A 26,698-nucleotide genomic window follows, 5' to 3' on the forward strand; every position below is an offset into this window, starting at 1 on the left:
TTGACCCGTTTAACCATTTTTGAGTCCTCACATAAAACCAAGGGGTGTGACTTTTTGTTGGTTTTGTGATGCATGGTCACAATTGACCCGGCACCATGCTACCCTGATCCAATTGCAGAACTTAAATCCAAGAACATTGCAAATAAGGTGATTTGGCTGAAGAATACATACAGTTTTCTCTTAGAAAATAATATTTTGACTACTTCATGTCAACATTTCAAAGTGAATATAATACTTCAAATTCAATGAAGCATACTTTTCTGCAGTGTTTGATTTAAATTGACCCATTGCATTTGGATACCAAATTTCCAGCTTGCTTTCCAATTACTGTATCTAAACCTCAAAGCCTATTTCCTCAAAATGTATATAATTATTTGTCATTGCAGTCTTTGTTATTTCCATGATAGGCTTCTTGAAGAAAAGAAGGAGATATCCATGTACATGTACTGTATATCATTGGAAAGCTTGGATTATGGAGAATTCATTGTTACTGAAATCAGAAAAATCAATGCATGGTGACTTTATCGGGTTTTCATAGTGACAGGCCACATCTATTACATGATAATTAATTGTATAAACCATATATATTTGTCAGTAACTTTCTGTTTTTGTAAATTTTGCTATTTAACCAATACATTGTATTTGTTAAATCAATATGCCAAAATGTAAGTGCTGCGGAGTGGATAAGCTTAGGACACATGCACAATCCTTTGTGGTATGAGCATAATTTTCTTTGCTGTCTAACATTTGTATTTTCAGCGAAAGACAACCCTTCATCTTGCCTTTCGATAGGATGGAGAGGAATTTAAACAAAAACAGAGCTGTAACTACTACAGCGCCCCCTTGTGTTCCAATACGGATATGATCTTAAGCCAGACAGATCCTCCACACGGTGAATTGTGAATGGTAGCTTGGGATTTTGCCATCCCCAATCAGGTATCGCTTGCTAACTTTGTGTCCATTTTCAGTGCGATCCTAGCTGGATGGTTGAGAAATGCAGATTTCAGCATAAACATCCGGCTGCATTCATCCCCAGACAGTCACTTCACTTGAGCCTTGGCTGGATTCTGGTAAAAGTGCATTGCACTCAATGGTCAGTCTCTCAAGCCGTCTGCCCAGTGTCCAGCTTCATCTTCTTCAGATATCTAAGGGAATGATAATGGAAAAGACAACATGAAGCATAACTGTGCTCGGGATAATAGTATATCAAATACAAGCTGCACCTGAAGCACAGCGAGAAGTTTCTTACGAAAATCTGGAGTGAATCATTTTGTGTGCCAGCTACCTAAATTGTTGGTAATACAGGAAACTCCCGCTTTTAACAAAGTCTTTGGGACCAGCAGTTATCTTTCATTATATCTAAAATTTCCTTACAGCCAAACAAATAAAGTATATACAAGTAGATACATAAATAATAAATTTGGGGCCTAGGGTGAATTTCATCAATATTCTGTCTGATATTCTTACTGACAAATTTGTTCCCAGTGAATCAGATGCAAGGATTTTGGTAGTTTACAAGTTTGTCAGTAAATGTATCTGACAAAATGCCTGATGAAATGCGCCCCCCCATTTTTACTTCATTGTAAACAGATTTAACCTTACTAGTTGTAACTGGAGTTCTCTGTACAATGTACCTGACTCTTACAGGGAATTTACCTGAATCATGTGCATACAGAAGTACACATCAATAAAGTTTGCGGAGAACAGGACAATCCTTTCAAAAGTCACGAGTTCTAAAGTGTTGGTTAAATTAATCTACTGTCAACGCTTAATGACAAGGCTGCAGTCTGTGATGTCATGGCAAGGAAATGGTACAGTCAAAATATAAAGAGAATTCCACAAAATTTGATTTGTCACTAAAAGTGCACATTCCCTTAACTTGTGACTGACATATGTTAAAGGCATAATTTAACATTTGTAGATGAAACAAAAACCCAGCACTAGTGCTTTAAAATAGTTCCAAAATGTGAGTTTGGGGTAGAAACAACCAATTTAAAAATGTGAATTCATATGTGACCCGCTACAACAAAAGGATCCGAAAGTCGGGGGAGGACAACTTTCTGAAAATGGCATGACATAATTCCCTTACTCTTCTACTGTAATTTCATTTATAACACAACTCATAAAAGTACTTGGTTGCGGAGATATCGATGATTTTATTAGCGCATGTCAAGTGGTTGAGGAAATCAGAGTTTCGAGAAAAACGCCTTCAAAGTTTTCCTTCCAATGCTATCATGATCAAGGGGAGGCGAGACAGTTTTCACTGCATGACATTAGAAGGTATGCTCCTAGCGACCTCTGCGATGTTCATTCAAGCATAGCGCCAGGGATCACGACCAATCAGTAATCAGGATGCCACGCACTGACCAATAAGATCACTCCCTCATTGCTAGGGGCGGAGTCTAGCTGCGGCGCTAAATCCAAATCTTCAGACATGTTTCTGTTACGTTCAAAGTCGGAAAATCAAGACCCAGAAAAACGCTAATTTCTTGCCTTTCCTTTAATCAGTTAGCTTTGAAATTTCGGCAGATGGTAGACACAACATTAGACTACAAAATTATGCAAAAAACAGAAATCTGATTGATTTGACCAGTTTTGATGATGTGACTTCAAACTCGTTTTTCTCAGCTCAGCCGCCAGCGACTTTAGGATCCTTTTGTTGTAGCAGGTCACATATAATCAATGTTAAGTACTGTTAAAAAGACAAAATGTGAACAATAGTTATAATAAAAATGTTGCCAGACTAAACCGTCTACAGTTATGGTTTAATGAGAAAAATACTGATATCTCCTTATATTTTAGGCTTTAGTGCACAAATATTATACGGTACATTGTAGGTTGTCTTGTGATACAACAGACCTACACATATGCATCAAATGTGATACCTTGGACATTTTGTAAATCACTGTTCCCAAATGTAAACATGACCTTTAAGGGTAATATCATTTCCCCATCTGCTGAAAGAGATAAGTCTTTGGCTCTTTTGTTATCCTAGAAAACTGAATTTTCTCTATATCATTCCTGTATTGTGACATCACATATTCTTGTAGTTGTCTTATCCGGCAATGACGGCACATGATTTAAAACCAACACTTCAAAAAAATCAGTAACTTCTAAACGGATTGCCCAATATCCCTTGCACTTCATTGATGCGTTATAGTAAAAATTCTGCATTCACTGAACCCTCATGTATTTGGGGTGAAATTCCCATTCAAACAAGGAAATGAGTGCAAAACAATATCATGAATCTATAAGGGAGTTCATGGTTAGCGCATGTCTCATTTGACCTCTACACCACAGACTTTCAAATAACATGGAAAGGACCTGTGACAGAGCATTTTTTTTGTTGAAGCATGCCACCTTTGTAATCAATGTCAATGAAATGCGTGTGCAGCTTTTGTTAAACATTATTGATGAATCACTTTCACCTGTGCATTCTAACAAGGTGAAACACACAACTTAACATTCCAAATCCTCATTTGCCTGAGGATTCTTTTCGTTTGAAAGTCAATGGCAAATACACAAACATTCTCATTTGACCTTTATTTTGCACATGCGCAAATCGCAACCATGAACTCCCTTATTGTAATTTTTACACTTTCATGTCATGTGACTTTTGAAGTGCTTTGATTTTCGACTTCATACATGGACACCTGGGACCATACGCCAGAAATTTTTTTCTCAGGAGAGAAGGAGAGAAGAATATGTTCAATATTTGGGGGAATATGGAAGTGAGGAAGTGCAGTGATAATTTTCTGATAACTAAAATTCATCCACCTGGTGCTCACTTTAGGTGAAATACTTTTCAATTTTTCAATCAAAAAAAAAAAAAAAGAAAAGAAATAAAGAACACACAAAATATACAATGGTCATGATCAGTATGTTGGTAATTTATTCAATTTGCACTAAAAAGAATCATTAGGCAAAATAAATTTTTTATTGTCACATGAAAATCTAATATTGGAGTCTCTAGACAAAGGGCATTTGAAAATTTTACACTGAACATCTAATATCTGAGTCTAAAGAACAAAGGGGGTTTGAAATTTCTATTTCTAATAATTATGCCCTATCTAATATGGAGTCTAAGAATAGTCATGTGTACACTGGCCATTGAATAGCATGGAGGCATAAAGGAAGCAGCTGACACAAATTTACAGGTAGATACTGGTTAGGAAATTGCCCCCCCCCCAAAAAAAAAAGGGACTGTCACAGGAGTTACCTGAGAGAGCTGTGCAAAACAGCCCTGTTTCTTGCGTATGAGATTGCCCCACAGAACATCTTCTTTGCATTGTGGACAGGCACCCTCTACAGGCAGAAGCTGGTCTGGTGTTCTTCTCAGGAAGCGCTGCGAGAGGCACAACGTGTGATATTCTGCTTGGCATCGTGGGTACAGGCATGTCAGTGTGGAATCATCTGCCTGCCAGAGATAAAGATATTACATAAGGCTTGTGAATGACAAACAGCAACATGCAATTCAAAGCTTGTTCACTGACATACTTGCCAACATTTAGAAATCCTGAAGAGGTAGATTTTGGGAGGGAGCGAAGCGACTGAGCCCGAGCGTGCTTGCACGCGAGGGGGGGGGGGGGGAGGGTGTGGGAGGGGGGTGTCCCCCCCTCCCACATTGTGGACTTTTTTGTTTTTCAATATCAAAATATGAGATTTGGTGCATGTTTTTTAACCTTTTTAAAGTGCTCTTGGTATTAATAAAAAAAACATATAATCCATGTAAATATATGAACTATTTTGTAGACTATGCATATAAAAATGAAATCAGACATATTGGTAAATAATTTTTGTAGGCTAAGCATATGTGAAAAAGTAATCAAACATATTGGCAAATAATTTATCCCCTTATAGTGTACTTTCTATTGTGGAGCTAGTTTGATGAATAAGACATAATGTTGCCCTCACCAAATCTAAATTAATTAGCAGATGACCTGGCTGTGAGATTCCTGTACGTGGCAGATTTTGCTCTCTTCTGCAGTGTTTGGGAGGGTTTCCATTCGTAGCATTCACTCTTGCAGAACGTGAGCTATCAAAACATTACTATTACGCGTGGTTCTAGCTACAAGTACACGTGTACAGTAAGTCTTGCACGCACGTAGATGTGATAGAGACTAGTGCGCCACTGCAGTGTGCATACATGTGTGCATATTAGAAGGCTGAATACGGCGTTTTTGAGGAACGAGTTCCTTGAAATTATTATTAGTATGCTAATTACTAGCTTATTTTAGGGAATCAACGCACAAAGAAGGGAAAACATGACTTCCATTTCATTTTATGGTAGGTTTGCTACAAAATCGGTAGATCAGAAGAGAATATCGGTAGCTGGTCAAAACCTCTAAAAAGCGGTAGTCTACCACCCAAAGCGGTAGAGTTGGCAAGTATGCATTGAGTGAAAATTATTGACATAAGCATTACAATCTTGTCCCTGTGATTTTTGCAGTCCAGCACATACTGATTTTAAGATGATTTCTACTCCTTGTAGCTCTATAAATGCTTCATTCTGTCATTTTCTCTCTTTGGAAGATTATGACCTATCACAACTCTTTGCACTGCAGGACCAAGTGTCCTGCAATCAGATTATAGGACATTCAGCAGTGAGAGGTCACAAGTAACACTAGATAGACAAAAACGTCTAACTTCACTTTCAGAATTCCAGATAAACTTTTACATAAGTGTCAGACACTTTACATTAAAAAAAAAAAAAAACTAGAAATGTCGCTATGGCGACTGGTATGCCTCCGCCATAATGCATGATTCTCCTAATAGGTCTAGATAGTACATGTGGACAATGTGTGATTACACTTTCACAAAATTGGCAAAATATTAAAATGACAATTTTGTCACAAATGTGTTGAATGTTCACCTTCCTTGACCTAGGTTTAATTGGATGAATAGGAGAGCATGTATTTGGGGATTTAAGGACTTTAACTTGACTTTGACCCATTCATACATTTATGCATTGAGTAACTATCAAGGTATCGGTATGGAGAAAAAGTGCAATTTCTGTATTGAATAGTAAATTGTTACCATTTTTATCTGGCCTTTGACCCTAAAATTCATAAGATAATCACTTTGAAATCACCTCCATAGACTACTGTGCTAGAATTATTCTCGGACCGAGAATAAATGCAATTATCATAGATATCTTCATAGCTAATGTGTTACTTTCATTATTTTTGCAATCTTGTTTGTTTTGTCATCCATCTGAACATAATTAGACTGGTCAGGCAGCTCAGTTTTAGAATCTTTTAAATCGATCAAACACAATGTTTATCAGTGGCTTTAAACTGAAGTTTATGGGTCTAACATCTGTATTATTATAAAAACATTTTATTTTTGTTATATCATAAGGACCTATGTGACCTTTGACCCCAAAATACCAGTGAATATTCTCACACCAAGTTAAACGTTCATGTCTCATAGTATGTAAAATACTGTACCAAAGTTTTTTTTTTTTCACAAAATAACCTGTGACCTTTGACCTTTGACCCAGTGACCCTAAAATCCAAACAAAGTATTATCCCCCCAGGATATACCCTCATACCAAGTTTGATGTAAAACCACCACACGGTTCTTGAGATATCGACAAAAACAAAACGGGACAGACGTACGGACGGACGGACGGACGACCTGAAAACATAATGCCTCCGGCCACTTCGTTGGCGGAGGCATAAAAAAAATCACATTCATGTAATCAATATGCAATGCTGCACACTGGTGCTGGGCTGCTGATCCCTGACCAGTAAAAATCACCGTTGGACCAGTTACTTTTCCAGGAATGGACCATTCAAAAATGGAACTAGAAATGTCGCTATGGCGACTGGTATGCCTCCGCCATAATGCATGATTCTCCTAATAGGTCTAGATAGCACATGTGGACAATGTGTGATTACATTTTCACAAAATTGGCAAAATACTAAAATGACAAGTTTGTCACAAATGTGTTGAATGTTCACCTTCCTTGACCTAGGTTTAATTGGATGAATAGGAGAGCATGTATTTGGGATTTAAGGACTTTAACTTGACTTTGACCCATTCAAACATTTATAGATGCATTGAGTAATTTTAAAGGTATGGAGATAAAGTGCCATTTCTGTATTGAATAGTAAATTGTTACCATTTTCATCAGGCCTTTGACCATAAAATTCATAAGATAATCACTGTCAGGCAGAACATGCATAATTATGTAGTACGTTTCAAGATAACCTGAGCCACTTCCGAGATATGGAGGAAAACTTAGTTCAGCACTTTCCCTTGATCTTTGACCTTTTGACCTTTGAGGCAAAAACAAAAGAAAAAAAAAAACTTTCCAGAGAATCTCTATTAGGTTATACATGCATACACCAAGTGTAAAAAAAATAATAATAATAATCCTGCTGGCATTGCATAAACATGAGGGAAATAGTAAAATTTTGAAGTGTTGCCCTTGACCTTTGACCCCTGACCTTTGATCCCACGAACCCTAAATTCTCTAGATAATCACTGCCAGTCAGTAAATGTATATATACTATGTTCCATGAAGATACCTTGAACAATTTCCAAGGTACAGAGAAAAAAGGTGAAGTTTTAATATTTTTACTTGACCTTTGACCTTTGACCTCATGACCCCAAACTTTCACCAGAGAATCTTAATTGGGTAATACATGTATGCACTAAGTTTCAAGAAAATATCTTCAGGCACTGCATAGATATGGTAGAAATAGTGAAATTTTACATATTTGACCTTGACCTTGTGACCTTTGACCTTGAGCATGTGCACCCAAAAATTGATAGGCACAACTTCACCCCCTTATACACATACATGCCAAGTTTCATTAGGATACTTCAAAAGGTTTTGGTAGTTACCCTGTCCACAAAATTCATTACGGACGGACAACCCGAAAACATAATGCCTCCGTCACCACTTCGTGGCGGAGGCATAAAAACAAAACTTTCTAGAGAATCACTATCAGGTTAAAAATGCATACACCAAGTTTAAAAAAAAAAAAAAATCCTGCTGGCATTGCACAAATATGAGGGAAATAGTATATTTTGAAGTGTTGCCCTTGACCTTTGACCTTTGACCCCATGAACCCCAAATTCCCTAGCTAATCACTGCCAGTCAGTACATGCATATATACTATGTTCCATGAAGATACCTTGAACTATTTCCAAGATACGGAGAAAAAAGTTAAATTTCACATATTTACTTGACCTTTTGACCTTTGACCTTTGACCGCATGATCCCAAACTTTCACTAGAGAATCTTGATTGAGTAATACATGTATACACTAAGTTTCAAGAAAATATCTTCGGGCATGGCATAGATATGGGGGAAATAGTAAAATTTTAAGCATTTGACCTTGACCTTTTGACCTTTGACCTTTGACCTTGAGCATGTGCACCCAAAAGTTGATAGGCACAACTTCACTCCCTAATACACATATATGCCAAGTTTCATTAGGATACCTCAAAAGGTTTTGGTAGTTACCCTGTCCACAAAATTCATTACGGACGGACGGAAGGACGGACGGACGGACAGAAGGACGGACGGACGGACAACCCGAAAACATAATGCATCCGGCACCACTTCGTGGCGGAGGCATAAAAACTGGCTACCTACTGGTCTGATGGACAGGTCGGGTCAGTAGAAAAAATGGGTTAGTGTGCAGCCCTGCAATATGTATCCTTTCTGTTTGAGATTTTTCAAGCCAGTAAAAAGAAAATCTGCTGCTGCTCACAAAGAATATTCAGAAGACTGTCATACATTTAATGTAACTCCTAAGAAATCTGTCATCTCATAATATATTACTGAAATCAAATATGTTACAACCATACACATGTTTGTGTGTATAAAAAGGGGGAGGGCTGTTTGCTGTTTCCCTAAATAATTTGATCATCAGTTCTGAATATATCTCTCGGCATGACTCTTCTCTTCTTTTCTAATCTCTTGAGAGATGAGAAAAATTTTAAATACCATGACTATAAAACATAATCACTGCCACAATTGGTGTATTGCACTCACTGTATACATGTACATTGCAGAGAGCAACCTAAAATGTCCACAAGACCAAATGTACAAATGATATCCAATTTCCATGTGTATGCACAAGGACATCAGAAGCTGGTTTACATGGATATCTCACCGTGAACCTCGTGGCACAGATGCAGCACCGTTTGCCAGCTGTCTGGCTCGCTGGGATTGCTACAGGTTCATCATCAGACATCTCTGTTGTACTCTCACTGGTCTCTGACTCCACCTTCCCTTTCTTTCTTTTCTTCTTTCTCTTTGGGTTCCCAAAGTCACCAACCTTTATTTAGAATTACCAGAAAACAGAAATGTTATATGTCAGTGCATGCCATCTAAATCTAAATCTTTTGATTAATATAGGACAGAAAAAGTTCAACTGAATTAATCTTCAATAATCCTGCACCTTTGTACATGTGAAAACATGCTGGAAACATAGCAATCAATATGGTAATTACTAAAATAGTTATGGCTGCTCTACCATGAGACCAAATTTCAAAGCAACAAAATTACATGCCTCAAAAAATCCAAATTAAGTTTTTTAGGAACTTAGAGGCATTATGCACACCATATGCAACAGGGTTTACATAAATAGCAAGTCTGCAAGTTGTTGTTTTTTTTTTAATATGATATTCCATCAAATATGAATCGTCAGTCTGAGATGGGTATAGTAAAGCTGTCTGAGTATTGTGTTAGCCCCTACTAAATGTACAAGTATGATACAATGAAAATGTAATTACATATGCCTAGGAAATTGTTCAAAATCTAATCTATGTTTCTAATGGAAGACATTCCATGCACATTTCACAGCCATTGATGTCTGTAATAGAAAAAAGAAATCTATTGAAAGTCCACATGTGACAATACCTATAAAGATGGTAAATCTGCATGAATCTGTTGAAGACTAGTCCCGAATATACTCGGGCAGCTATCTATGGAATACATGTGTTATAGCAAAATCAATCACTGACCTTTGTGCTGGTCACCTGACCATAGGAGATCGGCATGTGCTCAGGAGGCTGGAGACTTACATCAAATTCCTGCTGGTATTCCTGCAGGAGCCACTGAATGGTGAGGGGCAGGCGACACCACGGACCTGTCCGCAGCATGTTGGAGACAACGCGGAACCGGTACTGGAAACTGTTCTCTCTGCTCTTCTTGGCAGGCACATGTCTCAAGCGCCGGGATTTCTTGGGATGTTGCCACGCCCACTCAAACTAGACAGGAATGATTTAAGCACAATCATTGTCTCGGACATGCTGTTTGAAACTGTGTACAATTGTTTGACTACATTTCCCCTTGAAAAATGCTGTTACAATAACAATTATGACATAATATGATAAAAATGTGTCATGATTACAGCAATAATAATAAAAGTATTATTTCATTTACTATGAATTATAATCACTATTATTACTATTTGTATTATATTTATTATTGCTATTATTATTATCATAATTATTATATTATCATATCATTATTACCATTGTGACACATGGACTTGTGGGTTAGTTATTGGTATATTGATGGAGATGATAGGCTGCAAGGCATTTTAAATCAGTATTGTAATCTAAATTCTTACCCTCAGAGCTGATATTTCATTTGGAAAGCCATATATGATCAGCACCATGTCCCTGCAATAGGAAAAAAAAATAATCAGCAGATCATCAAAATAAAATAAAACAAAGAAAAAAAAAAGAGTCAAACACAACAAAAACAAAAATAATATGCACACATCCCAGATTACGAATCTTTGTAATATTTTCCACAAGTTTTTAAAAACAAACCTAGTCAGAATGATATTACATCCTGAATTATGAAATCACTATCCATGTAGACTTAATTGGTGAGAATTAGACTAATGTCTTTAAAACTGTTTATATGTTTATATATGTATAAATTTTTATGGATGTAGGAAACTGTTATTGAATAAACATATTCATACAAGGCAAAAGTAACATGATGGAATCTGGTGGTCAGCTCCTTGGTTGTCAATCAAAAACTAGATCACTTGCTCAATCTCAATCAATCTCCATCACTTATCATCCACTTATAAATTATTCTCCAGACATTAATTCACTCTTTCAAGTCTCCTTTGTATCTAACCAGCTAAGAGGAGTATGATATTCAATTAGGATATGGGACTATAAAAATTATAGGTTCCCGACACAGCAGTCCATGCAGAGCTCGGAGCCAGAGCAGAGGCTACATCAAGACCAAGCTTACTAGACAGAAAAATCCACCTGTCTGGAGGAGTTGTAAAACATTTTTTTTTTTTAACTTTAAATGGTCTAGGAGGAGATCCTGTGAAGCCAGACATAGTCTCCATGGAACATTTCCCCGACGATAAAGCACAGCTCAGACTGATCTTTTGATCAAGCATTTAACCAGCTGAGCTGCAATTGTCAGGATGCAACCTCTTTCATCGCTATCCCTTCTTATAAAAGGTAGGTGGTACAGACATGAGGATGCATGAATAGAAATTGAGCAAAAAATGCTGAAATGAAGATGAAAATTACTCGACTGGGCATATGCGGGCACTAACCTAATTCAATATATCTATCAATAAAGAATTATACTTGAAGATTATTCCATATTAGTTTCATTTGTGGAAAGTAAGCGGAAAAGTGATAAAACCAGCTTTCCAGGATGGTACAGTTTTAAACATTTTCACATGATACAGCTCAGATTTACACTTTTGCGCAAATTTCTGGACGGAAATGTCTTTTGTTTTACATGCTTTATCATTAATTGAAATTTCATTTCATTTAATAAATAGGGCCTAGATAAGCAAAATATGGCCAAAATTATGATAACGTTCAAAATTAATCTTCAGAATGCTGAGCAAGACAGCGGCAAGGAACATCGATCATCAAAGGCACAAGTGCACCTGTAGAATTCCTTTGTACATCAATAGAAATCTGACAACTGTTTGAATAATCCAGCCAGTTGGAACTCCAAACCCAATGCAATGTATAAACTATAATTGACTATAAAACCTCCTTGCTTATCTACGCACGGGGGGGGGGGGGGGGGGGGGGGGCACTAGCCTAGATTTACGTCTAGGACTAGACACAGATTTCACTGTAGGCCCTACATTGATTACTTACATAGTTGCCACATCACAGAGTGCAGTGCTGAAGAGATTTTTCTGTCAAGTAAAAGAATAAAAAAATAAACCTGATCAAAACACTATCTAATTTGGGTTGCCGGTTGGATCCGAATGGAGACTGTGAACATACCTACCACTACATGTACCAGAATACATGGGACTACGCATTACTTACCAGGGCCCCTTTCCGCTGGTCCTCCGTGCACCTCCAAATTTGCAGCCTTGGTTATGCTGATTAATTCTTCTCTTAGGATCTACTGTATATCCTATATACGTCCAACCTTTGTAGCGTGTGTTTTTACTAACTAAAAGGTAACATCCGTGAAAATTCTCGACTTCCTTGACCATTTTGATTTGTCAATTTTGAAAAGATGTTCGGTAGGGTTTCACTGTCATGTGATTTGTCACCTGACCACCCGCACTCGATCGCAGCGATCAATCAGAATATTGTGATTAACATTTCTCATCATCTGTGAACGCAGTGGGTGCCGAAGGATGTGGCTGTCGACACGTACCGGATTAACGCAGAGAAAGAAGATAAATGTCGCTCTAAATCCTGCACGATTTGGCATGATGTAACCTATCGAAGTACAGCAGAGGGAATCGCGTATATAGATATGGCTGCGGAGTACACGAAAAGGTAAGATTCAAAGGCTAAACTAACCTGCCCTTTCGTAAACGTTCGTTCAATCTTCCGTCGCTAGATCTGAAATCCACGGCCCAAGGGGATCTACACCACACAAGGAGTGAGAGAACCGCAGCACAGTTGCAACGAAACCAGACGGTCATTGCACTATGAAGATTTCACTCTGTTAAGCTGTTCTATGTAGCACTGCACTCTTGACTGGCTTTTTGTGATGCACTGGGCGGCCACTGCATGCCATATTGTGGCACTTTTTGCCAAAACATAATTAAATGTCTGATTTCTTTATCAGTCCTTACACTGTGATGCTGAAGCGAGTGAAGGAAAGATGGTCGATGGTCATGATGGTGGTGGTCAGACCTAGGGTAGTAGTAGGATGATGTCTCTCAATTGTATGTAGAATCTATACCTTGTGCATTTGTGAATGAGATCCAGGAGACTAGACAGAGCCCACTTCATAAAAAGATCACACAGGTCTACAGTTATTGTAAGATGTATTAGGATGACAGTTGCCTTGGCAACAGTTTAAATGCTCACATTTCACTGATTGTTTTCATTTGTTGATTTAGCCTGACCATGACCAGACGCCGTGCGCCAGCCGTGCGCCAGGCAGGGACACTTGTGTACAGCGACAGGGCTGTGTGTATAGTTTAGGATTGCTGATTGTGCTGAAGATTGAAGTGATTTACAATTGATTAGATCTATTCAAGTTTTGCAAAATTAAAAAAAAGTAATTGCAAATCTTGGAATGGTAAATTTTAAAATGGGTTGAGAGAGTTGGGTGTATAGATATCGCGTAGTGTTGCAACTCTCATTAATCATGCCACTCACTCTTACCTTTTCACTTTTTTTTCTATTGATTATATATTTATTCATTCTTCCATTCATTCATTTGTTGTGTTTGCTACCCTTGTCCTATGAAATGTTTACAACATTTACATATCATTACAAACTCCACAAATTCTGTATGTAATATAACAATTTCAGCAACATGAATGCCACTGGCATATTGATTAAAAATTTTAAATAAAATTGGAAAAATCTGAGAAGGCATGTGACTGGCACTGCCTGTGATTGTGAATATTCAGTAGACTGATCTATTGACACGTATCTCTGATTTATGTGAAGAAAAGCATGGTTCGTTGGATGAAAATGAGAAGGGCATTAAGTTTTCTTGAACTTTATGAGCGTAATGGCAACTTGCCCCTCATTCTCACCCGACAAGTTGGTCATTTATTAATGGCCAGAAATTGGCATTACCAGCCCTAACCAGCAAATCCTTTTATGATATTACAATTCAAAGGCATTACAGCTATCTACCATTTGCACATGAAACAGAAATCCAGCTTAAGTGCTTCAAATAAATGTAAAATGTGAATTTGGGATAGAAACGTCCCATAAAAAAAATCTTAATCAGTATAATCAATGTTAAGTATTGTTAAATAATGCAAATAATAATTATAATAAGATTGTTTCTAGACTAAACCATCTACAGTAATGGTTTAGTGAGAAAAACAGTGATATCTCCTTATATTTTAGGCTTTAATGCAAAATTTTTATATGGTAGGATGTTTTGTGATACAATTGACCTAACATATGCATCAGATGTGATATCTCAAACATTGTTTAAATCACTGCTCCCAACGGTAAATAATACCTTTAATGAAGGATTTCAGACAATGCAACTGATTTAAACCAGTGAAGTTTTCTTTCTCATCTGGTCATTTTCCACTAATAATGTCCTTGATACACTTTATGATGTGTGTTGTCAAAAGGAGAGAGTTGCATATTAGTGCTCAAGAAAGCAAACTGCCCTGATATAAAGGAGAACTCTGGATGATTTTCAGACTCTTACATTTGAGCAATTATTGGATAAATAGTGGGTACTGAGTTTCAGAATTTATAGTGATTAGAATGCTCTAAAGAAATAAGAATGTTTTCAAAATTTATGACAAATCTCATTAAACAAGGATGATGACATGACAGCCTCACCATACAAAAGCATTCAATGAGTGAGGCCTCAAGGAAGCAATATGAGCCTCCTATGTCATCATCCCTATTCAGTGTAATTTGTTTTGGGTTTTTTCAAAGTATTGGTTTCTCTGCCCCAGGACCACAATAAATTCCACAAATCTGTACATACATGTAGAACTGTTGATTTATTGATGTGAAATTAAGAAAATTGTATGGATTTCCCCTTTGAAGAATGGGAATCTCCATTTTATAAACCTCCATACATGAAGGCCTAAATGGCTACTGTTTACAAATTCTCGGTTTCGCCAATACCTTGGTGCTGTGCGCAGAGCAGCGTTTTAGATGCATTATTGGATAGCTCACAGGACAAACAGTTTTTTTGAAGATTTCTTCGCTTTCCATTATGTGACCAGCACATTGAAGCCTTGCAGAAGTGAACCATGACTCTAGTGACCACAAATCAGTAAAAGTTGAAACCTTCAACTCTTTTAAAGCTGAATTATAGCCAAGAAAAAAAAAAGGGGGGTAACAATGGAAAAGCAGACAAATAACTCCATTGGATCGTATGGGAACTGCGACCCATGTAAGACAACCGGAAGCGAACAAGGGCACCGAGGAATCCCACAGTGCATCTGTGACAGAGCTCTTCAGCGTGCGCAGAAGTTTTCTGTGCACTGGCGATACCGAGAATTGTCTAGAGTATTAGTTCTTAGACCCCGTTTACAGTGCGAGGCTCGGCCGCGGCCGAGCCCAGCCCCGCTTCAGTGTAAATGCGCAAAAGGCAAAATGCGAGGCCAAAATTGGCCTCGCATTTGGCCTCGCTCTGGAGGTGGTCTCGGCCGCGGCCAAACCGCGGCCGAGCCCGGCCTCTTCTTGGTGTAAACGCAAACTGGGCCAAATGTGCGGCCAATTGCGCGGCCAATTTTAGTCTGGCTTCCAAACCCTCTGCCTGTATCTTTCGCTATTCAGGATATTAACCCCCTCAACGTCGAAAACTACTATAGTTTAAGGTGGTTTTGTCCTGCAAAGGATTTTTTTCCTTCGGCAAAGGCCTTTGCCCGAACGGCGACTTCATCACCACGGAATTCATTTGGCAAAGGGTCTGAAAACCAGACAATACCAAATTGCGTTTGTTTACAAGCAGAGCGCCACTACGACAAAATGTTGAAAGGTTTGAATCAAAAGCGCGGCCGAGCCCAGCAGTGTAAACGGACAAAATTGCGAGGCTCGGCCGCGCAATTGAGGTCGAAAGAAAGAGTGTTGCAAGGTTTATACATCCATCCATACATTGTATCATGGTTGTTGTTGTTTTTATGTATGTGTACCAATAAGGAAGAGAGTCTGCTCAGTGTTTGCTTGTATTCTATGTACATGTAAACTCATTCCACGTGAGAGCTATTAAATAACTCATTCCACTTGAGAGCTATTAGATACCATAGCAAGGACATTGCACTTTGGGAGTGGCTTTAGGTTTTCCGTTTGTGGTTACAGCCATTTGATACGCTTTTCACACACTCTTTTCCAGATTTTACTTTTTTTCCCATGTGTGTTCATTAAAGTCATTGTTCATGGCACTGGATCGTGTCTTGTTCCTTTTTTTAAGTTTAATAGAGTAAAATGCCACACCATGATCAAGTTGTTGTTGTTGTTGTTGTTGTTGTTGTTTTTTTTTGGGGGGGGGGGGTTTCAGTAGATAAAATCAGAAAAAGTTTACTTGAAGTTGTACATAAAAGGAACTGTGTATGTATTCATGCAATGGTGTATTGAACCAATGCTATTGTTTGTCACAAATATCTTACAAATTGCTTATTATTTTTGTTAATGCCCTAGACTCTGAGTGTCATAAAAATAAACTTTTGGGATCAGTATTGAAACAGCTACAGTTGTATACCCCCCCCCCCCCCTAAAATCATCTGGTAGATAAGCAGCTTTAATACACTGAGGATAATATGAGGCAGGAGATTCACATTATTCCTTGCAATGCATGCCAAAAAGGAGTATCGAATTCATGAAGATTTGTGCACGCTTTTGCACAGTACATGTGTAAGTCAGTGGGTGGCACTGGTCATGTGAGGTGATGACATCATTACTTCCTGTGTCGCAGTGATGGGCGCTGTACCACTTTCTTGCTAAAATATGTGAAATTGAAAATCACATGACTTCTTTTCTTTTCGTTGAAGGTCGATGAAATTTTTGACTTGCGTGACGCCTTCACATTTATTCTATTTTAATACTTTATTCTTATGTCAACATGATTATAGACCTCTGGCATTTCACTGTCAAAAAGGGTGTCTTTAAACTGCCACAAAAGTAGACTACAATCACTATTGGTCAGAATGGCTACATTTAGCAGGATGTCAGCTTTAAAGGAAATTGTGAATGGTTACAAGAGTCAAGGCCATTCATAGTGCACAGTCAGGAGACTACTGTTAGCTGTGTGACTGGCATGGTACAACAGCTCACATGATTCTACATCAATCTATCATTACAAAAAAAAAAAAAAAAAGATGTGGTAGTCAGGACCATTCTGTAAAATTCTGTGAAATTTATGTATTATTGAGTATGATCACTGATACAAATGTAGTGAAATTTGTCAGATAAACTCAATAAAAACTGGATGAGAGACTGCCAATTCTACTGTGTGATGCTTTGAACCACAAAACAAAACGTAACTGTCTGCAAATGTAGTATGTCATGTCCATTATGCTCGAATTGACAGTTATAATTAATGAGTTGCACACTACGTAGTTCCACTCTCAATGTAAGCTAGTGCTAACTCTTAGTTTGGATACTTATGAATGCATTCAAGCACTCACTTGTCATATTAGGCTATTGAACATTCAAAGGAATTAGAAGGCTTTTATTAAAGAGATTATGCTTGCTCCAGTCTGTACATCACTGAGAAGTAATGACATTGTGCTGTGCTTGGTAAATACTCTAATTATATTCTGAAGTACATACATGGATAACCACTTGTCTACAAGGCCATTAAATTCTCTGCGTGACAGTTCACAGGTATGTGTGTAAACTTTGTGCACATCTTACTCACTGGCAGGGAAAGGGTTAATGACCATGTATTCAGTTCCTTTAATAATGTAATATGGTGCTCAACTTTTATGTGAAAGGTGACTTGAGGATTCCAAAGAAAGTTAAAGGCTTTATGCTGCTGCCAAACAGGAAAGTATGACATTAAATGACAAAAACCCGTTCCAAAAGTCCCTTAATAATTGACATTGCATTTTGTTTCGATGCCCTAGAGAGTGCATTAGTGAGAATGCTTTGTCTTCCAGAGGCCTTGTTCTGTAATCTATACTTCCTGCAGTCAGACTCAGGTTCACAGATTACTCAATGAAGTTCTTTTGTACCTTGAAAATGGCTCTGGCAGTGAAAGATGCATTGATGTGGACATCACCCATTTCATTCCTTTCTGCAGGTTGGTTGCTCTGGGGCAGATGTTTTTTGTATACGACCACTCTGTAGTGGTCAAGGAAGAGGATGACCCGAAGGATGCTATTGCCTACTTCTACCCACCCAGAGTGAGTAAAGGCATTTCATATTATGCAAATTCATGCAAGATCTGATTATTTTTTCTTCTTCTTGACTTGCAAAAGCGTCAATTTGTGCTGAAGTGTCCAAACAAGTTATTTGGGAGTCACACTGGATGTAATTATGTGATATGCTCTTGTTTGTATGTAAGATTGCAAGATCTCCGAACTCCTTGTTTTTTATGGTGATCAGTATACTACTAACAATACATTACACAAAAGTTGTGACTGTCAGATAAAGAAACAAATGCTATTGAGGGTATCGTGAGTTTTGTTATATTTCTTTATTATCATTCAGTCAGTTTCATTTTTTCCTTCTCCTTTGATTTTTACATTCAACAAGAAAAGTTTATTGAATCCTTGATTACTGAGCTGTTTAAATGTAAATATAAGTGTAAACATGAAACAAGACATTCTTCTTGGTTTCCTGTACTGATGTCTTGTTGACAGTTTGACAGTAACTTATTGAGCACTACGTCACTTTACACTCTTAAATAAAATCACACATTTCATGCATGATAAGACAGCAGTGTATAATGTGGTCGCCTGATACACATAGTAATTGCTGCCCTACTGTACAAGGAGGACAAGTACCTAAAAATTTCAAAAGTGAGATTATTAAGTTAATTTTGTTCTGCTTTAACATGCATGTACATGTGTATGTGTCCCACATCTCATGAAAATGCATGATCCATTGTATATGTTTTTGTTTTGTTTTGTTTTATTTTGTTTTGTTTTGTGTTTTTGCAAGTGTAAGTTGCTCATATAAGGGAAAGCCAAGCAATATGAGATGAGATATACAGTAGTAAAGTCATCTGTAACATAACCTTCATTCAGTAACTGGAAATAAGCGTGTGGTCACATGGTTTTGATGTATACTGCCAAGAATTCTTCAGTTGTTTCCGACATCAAACCTCATTTTATACTTTGAATCTATTTCTCTATTGCCAGCAGTTTTGCATTTTCTGGAAAGACAACTGTTCTTGTTGTGACTGCACAAGATACTGTATGATGTTGGGGAAATTGTTCAAAATTGCTAGGTGAATAATAGCATATTTCACTTTTATTTCAGGAGCAGTAAATCAGTTTCCATTGTCGTTTGAGATAAGAAAAGACATTGAGTGTTGAAAGCTCCTTTCCTACCTTATGCAGTGTATCATGATTATACCCGTTGGTATGAATTATTCACCTTAAAGGTAGGGAATCCCATTTGCATGCCTTAAATGAAGAGTTGTATAAATACAGTGGTATGTTGAAGAGAGTATCATTTTAGAAACTCCCATAAAGTATTGAAAGGGGAAGGTAACATTTAGTACATTTGTATTGACCGTTAGATTTTGAATTGAAATTTTTTCGGGGCTCACCGTAAATTCCAGTACATTACTAGGCTACCTTTGCAGACCCATGCACTGCATGTGTGTCCATCATATATATTTTGTGAAGAAAGTTCATCAAAACTTACAAACATTTCCATATATCTTGCCACACACTCTATATGTTATTACATCAGCTCTTATACTTTTAGATTTGAGTTTATATAGATAAAAAATACAGAAGACTGCAACAAAAAGGCTTAAGTGTGGCTGACACACAGAACTACTGAGTAGTTGAGTTTTGTGCATTATTCAAATTGTAGATAACTGTTGACTTCCAAATTTCTCAGCAGTGGCCTAAACAATTCCCCTGAGGTTCATATTTAATGTTTTGCTGCATTTTGGGAGGTCTGTAAAAGGTATTCCCTACCTTTAAGTACGGAGTTACAAGTGTTTATATGATCCTTACCTAACTCTCAATATCTACATACAAAGTGTGTACAAATGTATGTCTCACATTATGATGAAACAACCACCTAACGCAAGTTGCTAAATGTCCATGCATAGAACTAATGTATTGGGGTTTTCAACATCAAAATGAGCTCAAAGTCCTGGATTTAGGTTAGGGGTACCGTTAACTTTCATGTGTTTTGATTGTTGTCTCTTCGTTTTTTGGGTTTTTTTTTTTCTATTAAGGTAACATGTCTTGTTACATTGCTTGTTCAAAACTGTAGAAAATCTCACTGCTTTGTTCGCGCTCACTTCTTTCAGTTTTAAGCAAGGGAATGATGTCTCCTCTGTTCCAATCCAATACATTGGTATTCAGTATTATGCATGAAAGATGCAAGTAATGGCTGTCGATTGGAAACCATGACTATAAATGAAGTCATTAGTGAAGTAGGCCCCTAGAAGAGGAAGCTCTTCACAGCTAGTAATGCACTGGTATTTTCCCCTGCATGTTAATGGTGAAAATTCCCTTGAGGGGTAGACTGTCTTCTTTTATCATCATGGGCAAGAAAGAGAGAAAAAAAATGTAGCGGGAGAACAAGGATGTAGGGACAGTTAGACAAGCCTGATAACGCACTTGTGTGTGTGTGTGTGTCTGTCTGTCTGTCTGTCTGTCTGTTTGTCTGCAGCTTCAGTCTTACTGCTACAACGTAGCACTCGGAAGGGCTGAAAATTAGTATTCCACCAATTGGAGTTTGCTTGCAGTTGCACTTTATCAAAAAGCTCTCCCAAGTAATTTGTCTGACTAATGTACAATTTGCGGGGATAAAGTTGAGTTGTTTTGTAGTATTTTGAGATCAAAAGTGTGATGTGATAAAAGTTGGTATCAGAGATTTTCATACATGGAGCACCCTTCCCATTCATTATTGGGTATACATGTGTGCAGATTGCTGCTAATACATGATAATTGAGTTGTGTCCAAGCAGTAGCATCGAATGGCATGCAGAACAAGCTGAAGGCAATTAACTCTCACGCGCAGTAGATAGCGGTATAGCCCTTTGATTTAAATATTTATATTATATTGGATGGCTTTGAATGGGATACCAGGGAGTATTGCACAAGTTAGGGCCAATATTGCATGAATCGAAGATGAGTGCAATATTGACCCTAACGAGTGCAATATTCCCTGGTATTCCGTGAATTAATGCCATCCAATATAATTATTACCTACAATCACATAGAGAAAACATAAACTGCACAAAAATACCAGGCTTCTACCCGTCTTTGAAGTTGACTCGGCAGTCCCATCCCAGCGCTGAAAAGGGGAAGCCCCTAAAACTGCGTATGAAATAAGCAACTAGTTGCAAGACGTTCGTGCTCGTGAATTGTAACAAAACGACGTGCACTAGTAGCAAGCGTTTGCGCACTCGAAGCGCTCACGCAACAGACTAGACAGAATACTATTAGTTATCCCCTGCTTGTTCACGAAATACGGGCAAATGTCTACGGTCTGGTGCCATTATCACCAGACCGTAGATATTTCCCGTATTTCGTAAGAACAAGCAGGGGGTAACGATTTTATCTTTTAGTGTAAGTGCTAACCTTCTTCTCGCTGATTTCCCCTCGTGAATGATGTTGAAATCGCCGGCTGTCAGCCATGACCATGTTGACTTAGGCCTATTGTATGTTTCGCGAGCTGATTACTGCATGCGATGCGCGCATACAAATACGTACACGTACACGCCATAAGATACTGCAGTGCAGTAGCCAGATAGATATAAGTTGCTGTTGTTTATCAAGTGTCTAGTGGTCTCAGGTTATGTGCGCAATACGCTTGAGGACCGCGCGCTGTCCATTTGTTTTGTACAGGATTATCGCGCACTTTCCGATAAGCGTCTTTGGTACACGCGCAGCTGGCTGTGTAATACAGTATCATGACGTCATATCACGTAATACGGGATATATTAAGTGGTTGATTGACCAATGAGATTACAGAATTCACGATCACTAAAAGATAAAGTGTATTCTTAAACGGCCAGTAACAACGGTAGCCTACTGGGAATAAATATACAATGTAGATGCATTTTGTTCAATATGCTGTCATATTGAACGGTAAAAATTGAGCGGAAAACAATACACATTTTTAATGCGCCCCTAAAACTTCCTATAAGTATAAAGATGATATGATTGTATTGTATTGTATTACATTGTAATGTATTGTATTGTATTACATTGTAATGTATTGTATTGCATTGCATTGTATTGTATTGTATTGTATTATATTGAATATTGAGTATTTGTGTTCATTTTTTTGCAAATATTGACAATTTTGCATCCAAACAAGAACAATGTTTTCACTTTTAACAAGACCTGGTAGCACGGGATTCATAGGTGGCGCGATTCATTTGCTGCCCACCAGGGTACATTAAAAAACCACAAGTATAGCACCAATCAACATACATGTATGTGCATTCAACTCATTGGTAACACTAACAACCGACTCCAGTAAAAATTCTTTGGCTGGTGTGTATACTTACACAAAGATCAGTGATAAAGCTATCATCTATTGGGGGGATTCATGTACATATGGGCCATTCTCCGATAAAGCGTGCAATTACCGTTGTAGAAATGACAAAAATCAACATCAGAGATTTCATTTATTTTTCATAATCTTAGAAACTTTAATCCCTTAGGAATACAAAACAATCAATGGGTGATTTTTGAGAGCCCATACTTTTCCTAGAAACATTTCCAAACGTAGAGTCCTTTTTTTGCATAATCACTATTATTAAAACCAAATATCAGATACGTTACCAGAGGTAGCATCACAAAACTGTTGATTGTCTGCTTATTTCTTGCTTTAAAATGGCAATGATAATGTAAAACTAAAAGCTTAAACATCTACAAGCATTGTGGAAACATTTTGGAGTCAGCTTTGATCTAATCTGTAATAAGAATGATCGTAATCTATAAAATGAAGGCTAAATAAAAATCAAGAACATTTACATATTTTGGCTTGAAATATGTTTCCCTAATCTAACTTTTTACCTGCATTTGAATTACAACAATAATCTCATTGATTATGTATGCAACTTTATGAACAAGTATTATACCTCTCATAAGTAGCAAATGCCAGGTAACATCTCTGTCAGATTAAATACATTTCGGATCGAAAGAAGAACGGTGTGTGGTAACGTATCTGACGCATCAGACGTTACGTTAGTATACAATTTTAAACCCAACACCAATCATGCCAATATATTCATTTTAACTTGTAAGAACATCACAATATAATTATTTTCGTTAAAACACCGCATTTCTAAACGTAAAAAAAATGTTCTCGTCATCGATAGAAGATTAGATCATTCTTCAATAAAACTTTGAGATGTACGTAAAATACGAGTCAAGCAGGCACAATTCCACAATGCTTCTTTTCTGATATAGTTCCGAAATTTCGTTATTATGATACACGGAAGACGGTAAGAATGAAATTGGAAAAGATATAAGCAAGTGATAAATATAAATTCAAATTCCATTGTTCCTGTCTGTAATAAATTAGGTCTGAAGAACCAATAAGCGATGGTAACGTATCTGACAAAGTATTTATGTTTATTGACATAATAAACTACCAATTTACATCAAATCCTGATCACTCAAACATATGATTCAAAAACCTGATGCAAAACGTTAGAAATTGTTAGACATCAAATCCTATCGATATTTTCAGAACATAAACCAGCAACGAAGGGAGTGATCTTGACTTTAACCATAATACTAACCCCATTTTATGTAAATAAGATGCAACATTATGATGAAAGGTAATAATGAAAGGTAGACCGTTCATGTAGTTGCGTTTGCTGTGAAGTTGAAAAAAAAAGGTGGGTACCAAAACTCAGCCTCTAAAGTCTTTCTATATGTTATTGTTGAACATAACACGCACATATGCACACACACAAACACAACAAAGCAGAAAGAAAATGAACTTGTAACATGTCTGATGGCACTTTTTGTAAATGCCACAATAAGTGATAGTACATTTCTGGTTTAGATGAGTATAGGTTTTAACCTTTTGCAAGATAATCCAAATCCACTTACACGAAATGCTTTACAGCATATAACTCTATGAAGAATTAAGTATTTACTTCATGAAAACGGCCCCGAAGTGACTGAGATGTCCAAAATAAAGTACAAGAAAGATGTCCAAATAAAAGGCGATGAGCCACCACATTTTGTTTGAAACTTATTCTTTTACTTTATATTGGACATATCGGCCACTTTAAAACCGATTTTCTTCAAATAAACTCCTAATTCCTCTTAGAACTATCCTTTCAGCAAGTCATAACAAGAGAGCCCGTTGTAAACCGGTTAAATCCGCGCGCAAAAGCGCGGCGCGGATAACCTTTTATTTTGTTGGTAACGTATCTGACACTTTTGGTGGTAACGTATCTGACGTGCCGTTACCGTTCTCATACTATTATCTACTAAAATATTCATTTTCTCAAAAAAATTTTGTTGTGTGATTAATCATTGCCTTAAGTATTCATAAGTATCTGAGCTTCATTTTTATTTACAGCATACTTTTTTCTAAATGAATCAAAGTTTAAGTAACGTATCTGATGTCAGCTTATCGTAACATGAGGCTTCCGCATCTTCGGATCAGTATATTTATTTTGTAACAAGAGATTCAATGAATAAATCATGGTTCCATGTATGCATTAGGTTGACTTTGTTTAACACATGAAATTACACTGCCATGCGGCATTTCTTTGATCTTCTCTCAAGAGTCTGAAAAAAGGGTAACGTATCTGACTGCGATTTGGCGACATGATATGAATTATCTCTTAGAAAAATATCGAAACATCATATTGTTATGTAATATTATTTTTCATTCAGGCACTCGAGGGGCAATGTAATGAGGTACAAAAGATTTGATCTGAATGATATGTTAACAAGTAACAACTTGTTATATGAACACTTCCTGTCCTGGCGACATGGGGTTTTTAGGGATACATCAAACTTCGGATCGTATTTCTAATATTATCCCGGACATCCCAATAGCTTTATTGGTATTTATTTTACAGGTCTGACCTCTCAGATGAATTTAAGCAAAAAAATTGATTTCTGAGGGACAAAATATCAATTTCAGCTGTATAAACATGCTGGCGACACGAAAATCGCAGTTTTGCACGCTTTATTGGAGAATGGCCCATATGTGACCCTGCATCACAAAGCAAACAAAAAGTCGCCAGACGTAGATTCTGAAAAAGCAGACTCTAAGCTTTAAAATGATGTATAACTGAATTCAAATGGACTCTCCTAACCTACCTAAATATGGGAAAGAACGCGCACACTCTGGAAAAGTGTGAACCAAGAAAAGAGGCTCTCAAGTACAGGGTCTATCTGTCTATTCAAGCACTTAAAGGTAGGGGATACCTTTTACAGAACTCCCAAAATGCAGCAAAACATTAAAATATGAACCTCAGGGGACTTGTTTAGGCCACTGCTTAGAAATTTGGAAGTCAACAGTTATCTACAATTTGAATAATGCACAAAACTCAACTACTCAGTAGTTCTGTGTGTCAGCCACACTTAAGCCTTTTTGTTGCAGTCTTCTGTATTTTTTATCTATCAACACAAATCTAAAAGTATAAGAGCTGATGTAATAACATATAGAGTGTGTGGCAAGAATGTATATAGAAATGTTTGTAAGTTTTGATGAACTTTATTCACAAAATATACATGATGGGCACACATGCAGTGCATGGGTCTGCAAAGGTAGCCTAGTAATGTACTGGAATTTACGGTGAGCCCCGAAAAAAATTCAATTCAAAATCTAACGGTCAATAAAAATGTACTAAATGTTACCTTCCACTTTCAATACTTTATGGGAGTTTCTAAAATGATACTCTCTTCAACATACCACTGTGTTTACTCTTCATTTAAGGCATGCAAATGGGATTCCCTACCTTTAATCTTTCCCAAACTGTGCTAGCTGTGTGATGAATGGGACAAAAAACAGGATGTAGACCACTTGAGTAACAACAATGAAGAGATTATCAAATTAAGTTGAAATTGAGAGTGCTCTATTAACGCATTTTGCCCATGATTAATGCCAACTTTCAAAGCAGTAGCGTTATCCCTTTAAAAGTTATCAGACTTGAAAGTGAAGAGTACTTGCAAAGGGCTATCAAGAAATGAAAAGGGGCCTGCTTTTGCCTCCAAGACATCCCTGATCTCACTTCTCTACAAAAAAAAAGAGTTGTAAAAAATTGCTGAAAATACACTTTCCCATTCATTTTATGATCCCACACTTAAGAATAATTACAAAGGTTTTTAATACCTGGTAATTAGATATTTACATTATGTGCAAAACATGAGAGTTCAAAACATTGAATGTAAGCAGCAAAAAAGAGGTAAGCTGCAAAATATTGGGTACTATGTGCTTGTGATGTGCACTCTGTGCACATACAATTTCTGCAATATTCTCTGATTCTGAGCTTGCAACATGCTCAAATTTCCAGTTGTGGACCACCCTGCTGGGGTGTATAATTTCTCATGTGATATGACATACTTCTCATCTTCTCCTCATAGGAGATATGGGTCTGCGCAGTGCTTACCCTGGAGAGGTGTAACGTTCAGGCCAGAAAT

The 26,698-nt window shown here is 37.3% G+C and overlaps 2 protein-coding genes across 2 annotated transcripts in view; one reads left to right on the forward strand and one right to left on the reverse strand.

The window, feature by feature from the left end:
* Positions 1-678: 678 nt before the first annotated feature.
* Positions 679-12,491, reverse strand: LOC140226988 (structure-specific endonuclease subunit slx1-like). Its single transcript, XM_072307426.1, has 6 exons — positions 12,304-12,491; positions 10,599-10,650; positions 9,988-10,233; positions 9,135-9,299; positions 4,220-4,417; positions 679-1,145 (listed from the first exon to the last, which is right to left on the reverse strand). The coding sequence occupies exons 1-6, from the start codon at positions 12,474-12,476 to the stop codon at positions 1,095-1,097; spliced, it is 885 nt and encodes a 294-aa protein (XP_072163527.1). The 5' UTR covers positions 12,477-12,491; the 3' UTR covers positions 679-1,094.
* Positions 12,492-13,195: 704 nt separating this feature from the next.
* The window catches only part of LOC140227686 (uncharacterized), a 29,724-nt gene continuing 16,221 nt past the window's right edge, over positions 13,196-26,698 (forward strand). The window contains exons 1-2 of the mRNA XM_072308101.1: positions 13,196-13,219; positions 18,198-18,281. Coding sequence (XP_072164202.1) covers positions 13,196-13,219; positions 18,198-18,281 — 108 coding nt within the window. The remainder of the gene's footprint in view (positions 13,220-18,197; positions 18,282-26,698) is intronic.

This window comes from Diadema setosum, chromosome 4 (genome assembly GCF_964275005.1).
Source record: "Diadema setosum chromosome 4, eeDiaSeto1, whole genome shotgun sequence".
NCBI lineage: Eukaryota > Metazoa > Echinodermata > Echinoidea > Diadematoida > Diadematidae > Diadema > Diadema setosum.